The sequence below is a fragment of the Micromesistius poutassou genome (assembly GCF_964030765.1).
Source record: "Micromesistius poutassou genome assembly, contig: SCAFFOLD_6418, whole genome shotgun sequence".
NCBI lineage: Eukaryota > Metazoa > Chordata > Actinopteri > Gadiformes > Gadidae > Micromesistius > Micromesistius poutassou.
In genome coordinates, this window is record NW_028177360.1 from 1 (window position 1) to 7,500 (window position 7,500).

At 53.6% G+C, this 7,500-nt stretch overlaps 1 protein-coding gene and 1 long non-coding RNA gene across 2 annotated transcripts in view; both read left to right on the forward strand.

Annotated features, from left to right (window-relative positions):
* Positions 1 to 10: 10 nt before the first annotated feature.
* LOC311376209 lies at positions 11 to 5,166 on the forward strand. The gene is made up of 2 exons (XR_014643873.1): positions 11 to 182; positions 3,772 to 5,166. It is a non-coding gene; the product is annotated as an uncharacterized lncRNA (long non-coding RNA).
* A 1,179-nt stretch (positions 5,167 to 6,345) lies between these two features.
* Positions 6,346 to 7,500, forward strand: part of LOC311376208 (uncharacterized protein) — a 2,867-nt gene continuing 1,712 nt past the window's right edge. Inside the window, exons 1-2 of the mRNA XM_084491077.1 lie at positions 6,346 to 6,748; positions 7,098 to 7,270. Of these exons, the coding sequence (XP_084347203.1) occupies positions 6,487 to 6,748; positions 7,098 to 7,270 (435 nt within the window). The 5' untranslated portion in view covers positions 6,346 to 6,486. The remainder of the gene's footprint in view (positions 6,749 to 7,097; positions 7,271 to 7,500) is intronic.

A 7,500-nucleotide genomic window follows, 5' to 3' on the forward strand; every position in this document is an offset into this window, starting at 1 on the left:
CCCAGGCTGGCGTCTGTTTGACGACAGCACCGTCACCATGGTGGAGGAGAGCCAGGTGGTGACGCGCTACGCCTACGTCCTGTTCTACCGCCGCCGCAACTCCCCCGTGGAGCGGCCCCCGCGCTTCCTGGGGCCCCTGGGGGACGAGGCCCCCGGCGCCGCGGGGGGGGGCCGTCAGCCAGGTGGGGGGGGCCACACTCACTCACACACACACACTGAAAGACACACACACGCACATGCACTGAAAGACACACACACACACACACTCAAAGACACACACACACGCACTCTTAAGACACACACACACTCACTCAAAGACACACACACACACACACACACTCAAAGACACACACACGCACTCAAAGACACGTGTACACACACACACACAAACTCACATGAAGTCACCTACACACATAAACATTCAAACACATATACTCACATGAAGCGATATGCATTCACAAACATACACACACGCAAAAATACATGCACAAATGTATAGACACACACACTCACACTCACAGTCACATGCCAACACAGGTTGCTATGTGTGAAGACTGTTGCTATGTGTCATAGACACTAGGAGCCTCTCCAAATCCAACCTCCAGTTGGTTTTGTACCGTTAGGATCTGAGTGTTCTTCTTTAATCTGGCTGTTATGGAAGTCTCCTTCTGAACGGGGTTCACTGTTAGTCCCTTCTGTGTGTGTGTGTGTGTGTGTGTGTGTGTGTGTGTGCGTGCGTGCGTGCGTGCGTGTGTTACTCAGTATTTGTCCGTACACACGGTCAACAGAAGGTGGTGCTGTAGTGCGGGTGTCCACCCCAACACCACCACCACCCCCCCATGTCCCCTGGGGTCAGGCAGGGGTCAAACGTTCGCCGTCACCTAGACAGAGAAGTGCTTCAGGTGTGTGTGTGGGAGCCCGTCCGTCACCTGGCTGTAGACCCCACCCCCCCAGTCAGACGCTGGGCCTCTGCCCAGCAGGGGGCCCGAGGCCCGGAGGGTGGAGGGAGACGGCAGCCGATCACCGATGGAGTCAGATATCAGATCAGTAGAGACGCAGGAGCACACGGCAGAGGAGGGCTGGTGGGGCGGTGATGCTGTGTACTCTAGACCAGCTGCTGGGTGACCAGTCATGTGCCGTCGTCACGTTCCCTGCTGTGAGGGCGTGTCTCCGGTACGACGCACCCATGGGGCCCCATGCAGAGTACAGCGGGGGGGGGGGGGGGCTGGACTGGTACGATCGTACCTAGGGTGTGGCGTCAGCGTGTGGGGGGGGGGGGGGGGGGGGGGAAGAGTGTGTTTGGCTTTTTGGGAGCGTGTGTGGGGGGGAAACTATGTTGTCAGCGTGTTGTTAGCTTCGGGTCAGCGTATGTGCTTAGCGTGTTAGGGTTAGCCTTAGCGTGTTGTTAAGCGTGTTGTTAGCGTGTTGTTAAGCGTGTTGCCGCCGGCACCAGTTCCCCGCCCGCTGACGCAGGTTTCCAACCGCAGGCCTCACTAATATGGCAGGAACTGGAGGAAGAGGAGGAGGAGGAGGAGGAGGAGGAAGGGCCCCGCGGCGTGCGGCGGAGAGCGGCGGCGGCGGCGGTGCCCCCCCGGAGCGGGCGGCAGCGGCGGCGAGGGGCGGGCGGGGCGATGGCGCCGGGCGCGCACGGCGGTGGCGGCGGTGCCGCCCCCGGAGGACGACTGGGTCCAGTACCTGGTGCTGGGGACGCTGGTGGCCCTGCTGGCCCTGCTGCTCAACCTGGCCTACCCCCTGGTGTACCGCACCCCCCGGGCCTGAGCCCCGCCCCCGCCCCGCCGCCCAACGCCCCCCCCCCCCCCCCCACCCCCACCCCCGTCACCGACACCGACGGCGAAGCCCTGAAGCGACGCGGCGGCGCTGGACTCTCTCAGTGGTCGGTGACTGCAGCGTTGGTCCTTCAACACGTCGGCAGCTTCTAGAGGAAACCTCCACTGGTGCATGAAGCACAAGAAGGACCCGGACCCTGTGGCTCTACAGCGGGGTTACAGCGGGGTACCCCCCCCCCCCCTGGGGCTCCCCGGGGGGTTCTCCTGCTCCTGGTCTGCGTAGGAACAGACACCCCCCCCCCCCCCCCCCCCCGACGGGACAGGCTCTGTGCAGACCGCTGCGTCTCCGTACGCGTCTGGAGTCACACCCCCTCAGCAGCTCCTGATTGGCTGCAGAGGACATGTGGGATGTACGGACGTGTCTGTCGCCGTCCACTAGGAGAGACGCAGGAAGAGGAAACGCTCCTGTGGAAGACTGGATGAACCGTAGCTTCAAGCCGCCGTCATGAGCTCAGTGTCTGCATGCGTCGTCGCTGCTGCTGCTCTGCACTCGGGGAAGACCGCAACACTAATGCAAAGATGGATGAAGTGTGTGTGTGTGTGTGTGTGTGTGTGTGTGTGTGTGTGTGTGTGTGTGTGTGTGTGTGTGTGTGTGTGTGTGTGTGTGTGTGTGTGTGTGTGTGTGTGTGTGTGTGTGTGTGTGTGTGTCTGGGCTGCGTCTCCTACTGCAGGATAAAATAGAGGCGCTCCCAAACTTCTTCAGATATTTTTTTTTCCTATTTAGAAAGACCTTTTATAATGTGTTGACGTTTTTTTTGTTGTCGTCCTTTTTTTTTTTTTTTGAACGTGTGGTGAGTCGTATTTAAGTGTCTCCGCGGTCGTCTGTCGTTTTATTTTCCATCTTAAACGTGTGTCACTGTCTCAAGCCATAGCCATGCTCACCGTTCTAACATGTCAAGTGCGACCTGGACAGTCATTGAATGTTTAATAATTAATGTGACACGCTGCCGTTGGGGACAGGAAGTGACGTAACGAATCGTTAAATGTACCGGGACACCAACGGGGGACTAACGACGCTCTCGTTTGTAACGAAACTCCGTCAACGACTGTAAGCTCAGGCACTAAACACGACGGGTCTGCACACCGTCCTATGACCGACCGCATGTTTAGACCAACGCAGAATCACACCAGAGTCTCCTAGAAGCTTCTTCCTGTGGTCTCAAACCAGCAGGGGGGGGGGGCGTTCACCTCCTGGTTCCTCCGGTGGTCCTGGGGGGACAGACCGTCCCAGACCGGTCTCAGGGAGCTCCTAAAGGTCTTCTCCAGTTGAATACTGTGATGATAATAATAATGATAATGCTGCTGCTGTTGTGCGTGTATCTGAACCTGACGAATGAAGGCCTAACGTCCACTACTTTGATGCGTTGATTTTATTCCAATGACATGTTTTCAATTTTCTTCATCCTTTTAACAGTCAGTCAGTTGTACCCTTTTTGTTGAATGTAGGAGGTTTTAAGGAAGGGAAGTGTGTGTGTGTGTGTGTGTGTGTGTCCGTGTGTGTGTAACCAACGAGTTTGGGGTCCATTTTAAGGAATGACATTTATTAGTTGTGGAAGAGGGGCTCAATGTGTGCTCAGAATAACAACGTCTTTGTTTCCCGTCTTCAAAACGGGCCTAATGGTGGCAATAACGTTTTTCCATCTCCTGGCGGTGAACTGTAACCACGCCTTCGTCCTGCACACAATAAATCATACAAACCGGTTTTAATCTTCTGTCTGTTTTTACACATTTTTCTGAACGTCTGACGTTTTTGAACTACTGAGTTGTTGGGTCTGTGTGCCACCGCCTCTGATTGGCTATCAGGGAGGGTTGTGTTGTGTATCATGAGTTCTGATTGGCCGTTGGCGTGTTTCTCAGTCCCACACGTCTCATGCATTCTGATTGGCTGATTGGCTCCTCCTCTGATTGGCTCTTGTCGTTGCAGGGCTCCAGCCAGCCGATGTTCGCCGCCGACCTGACGGACGCCGACGGACCGCCCACGCTGCCCGCCGAGGTGACCTCTGACCTCTACAGCAACGCCGGCGACTGCTCGGGGTCGTCCTACAGCAACATGGAGGAGGTGGACTAGCGCCTAGCAACCGTCTCCGCACCGCCCCCCCCGCCCCCCGGCCTTATAAGGACTTCTCCTTGGTGCTGAATAATTCCACACGCGTCCCGACACACCAGGTTCCCATAGGATGTGTATTACTATTTATATATATATATGTGTGTGTGTGTGTGTGTGTGTATAACGGTTGGTTCATGCGGACTGCTCACGTACGTTCTCTGGGTTAAGTTTCATTCTCTCCTTAAGCAGCAGCAGCTGCAGTCGATGGAGACGCTTTGCTGCAGGGTGTCTCACGCGTGGTCCGACGTGACCACGCTTCTTTAGTCCGGGCCTTTCATCAGTCTCCCCCCGCCCACCCCCCCACGCACCTTCTCTCTCCTCTACTCCTGCTCCCCCCCCCCGAGCTCGGACACGCCCCCCCCCCCCCCCCCGGGCTCACCTGTCACCTGGCAGATGACAGGTGACACACACACAGAGACAGAGAGAGAGAGAGAGAGCGAGAGAGCATCAGGATGCTTCATTTTCTTGGAAACTTGCTTTTATTGCCGGTCGAGCAGAAGACGACACAGGGGCCGACCCGGGGAGGAGACCGCTCCTCTCTTCGGTTCTTTTGTCTTTTTTTCTTTTGTCTCTCTGATCTCTCTTCGTGCTTTGTTAGAGTAACTCTGTTACCGCGGTAACGACGTAGCAGTTGATGTATATACGTGTGGTGGGTGCTAGCCTTTTACAACCCGAAGCGCAGAAGCTGCTTCTTCTTCTTCTTCTTCTTCTTCTTTCGTTTCCCTGTTTTCTGCTTTTGGTTTTTGTATAAAAGTCCAGTTAATCCGACCCTTGGTTGCATCAGTTTGAAGAGTTTTGAGTTTCTTGTGTGTTTTTTTTTTTTTTTTTTTTGTATATGATCCATCGTCGTTGTCGCTGCGCCCTGAGTTTACTGAAGGCTGATTTCAAACCATGTGGAAATGTGCATGACTGCATGTTCGTACCAGCAGCAGCAGCTCCCTGGGGGGGGGGGTCCATGGTCTGTGTTGTAGGACCCCCCCCCCCCGCCCTGCGGCCACGCCCGTTCAGGAGGAGGAGGAGGAGGAGGGGCTGGTGGAGACGGCTGCGGGGGAATATGAAATAGATGGTTAATATAAATAAACTTCTTTTCTAAAAACTAAACGGAACAGAATGTGGTCAGTGGTGGTTATTTTTGAGTTCTTTCTGATATAATTTGTTGTGGTCATGATTACCATATCAGAATTGTTTAGTTCTAAGTTTTTTTGTATTACTTTCTTAAAATGACAGACCAACCAAGGCTACGTTATATAATAAATACAATTTAAATATAACAAAAAAATACAAATATAGAGCTCTCATGGTGATTGGGGTGTTGGTTTAGTGGTGTAGTATTTGGTGGGTCAGAAGGTACCTCCAGTCTGTGGTCTTGGTCTAGAAAAGGTTTGGGGGAAATCCCCCTTCAGCAGCTGCTTTGGGGGTAAGGGACATGCTCTCCCTCCCAGTAGGGGTGAGGGCTGTAGGGGTGAGGGCCGTAGGGGTGAGGGCCCTAGGGCGTGGTCTCGTAAAAGCCCTTTCCCCCTAGCCCTGGGGTCTTCAACCTTGGGGTCGCGACCCCAAGTGGAGTCGCAAAGGTACTGCAGTGGGGTCGCAAAATTATTCTTGATTTTTTTTATTTTTTATTTTTTTAAATACACATTAACATGAATCCAACATATACTTTTTCAAATATGCATTCAATAACAGTTATGTTAATGTGTATTCATGTTATTTTTCATGTTAATATGTATTTTCAATAACTAACATATTACATTTATGCAACATTGATGAAAGGCTACCCCCATGAATCATTGCGGTAAGACCAGTATCTGACACCTTCATTTTTGATAAGAGGTCACTATCAGCCTGACGCCTCTTCAGACATCCTATCGCTCCGTGGCAGTGACGGACTGAAGCTGACCTCAGTGCGTCCAGACATCGCGGGACTGTGTTTGCAGAGGCAGGCGCGCCCTTATCAGCGGGCTGGCCAACTTTCAATATTATTTGTATTTAGTCTTACATTTTCAAACAGGTTGTTGGTACACAGTTGTTATTCTTAATGTTCTCACTTGTTGTGTGCGTGTGTGTCTCTGTGTCTGTTCTAGTGCTACCACTTTGTACAGCTGACCACAGTGGACAATAAATAATATATATTTTTAAGACTAAATGTGCCTCCGGCGTGAACTGTGTGTAGCAGAATAGGGCCGCAGGCCTACGCTACTGTAGTTTGTTATATTTTATAACGTTGTTCCTAATGGTGGTACTTGGGAGACAAATATTATCTGAGGTGGTTTGATAACCACTGGCCTAGCCGATACAGTTCAGACGGCCGTGACCGGAGCGCCAGCGGGTCCTCCGGGTCCTCCGGGGCCGCCAGGGGGCGCTGCTCCACAGCCCGACCGATGAGGAAGAGTCGAGGTATTGACGAAGTAAACAACGCGGTCCGTCTGACACACAACGAGAAGCCGGCCGGTGGTCAGCATGATGTCCCCGTCCTGAGCTCCGTGGAGTCCACTTCTCATTAATCACGTCCGTCCGTGTCACTCGTTCACTGTGATGGCGGACTCCCAAACGACCCGAACGAGCCCAGAACCCGATGCCCTCCTTGAGGTGACCCAGAACGGGTCCGGGTCCGGGTCCGGGTCCGAGGACAGACCCGACCCCCCGGGTCCGGGTCCGGGTCCGAGGAGGAAACTGGTCCTCCACATCGACCTGAACAACACCATCCTGGTGTCGGACGCGGTGACGGGCCAGGGCACCCTGGCGGCTCTGGACGGCTTCCTGTCCACCGTCACGTGGGGGAGGATGAGCAAGAAAGGTATCGTTAACGTGACTTAACATAACACCACGTGACGGGCGGTTCGTCGTCATGTGACCAGGGGCGTGTCCCGGTTGTGGACCCCACCTGCGCCCCAAAATATTAAATAATTGTATTTATTTATTTTTTGTTACAATCTTATAGACGTAAAACGAGTACACGTTGTGTAGTTTTCAACCGTGTATTGCGGTAATTCTTCGCGAAGTTATCGATAAACCTCCGATTGTAAGACGTCATATCATATCTGTAAGACGTACCCGGAGATGGTGACCACACCAGGGATCTGAACCCTAACCCCTCAGAACTGGTTCTGAGGTACAAACCGAATCGTCCTCTGACTTGTCGGCAGGTAAGTGGGAGTGGCTTAGCGACGCGGCCTCCCTGCTGCCGCCGTGCCCGGGCGCCGTCAGCTACTACACCCAGTTCGGCCGCCTGCCCGGGTTCACGGCCGGGCCCGGGCGCCGGTTCCGGGGGATCCTGGACGAGCACCTGGCCCTGCTGCGCTGGCCCGAGGGCGTCACGGTAACCGCACCTTTCAGCCCGACCGGGATCATGTCTGTCGTCATGTGTTCATTGTGGTAGATTATGTACTAGTGCGTGTACGATGACATACATTAATGCGCTGTACATTCATGGATTTTAATCATATGTTCATGTGTTCAACTGGTACATTATGAACGAGTTAAACTCTTTACAGCTCAGGCGGTCGCCTTAACTACGACATCCAAAAAAAACATTATTCATATTATACA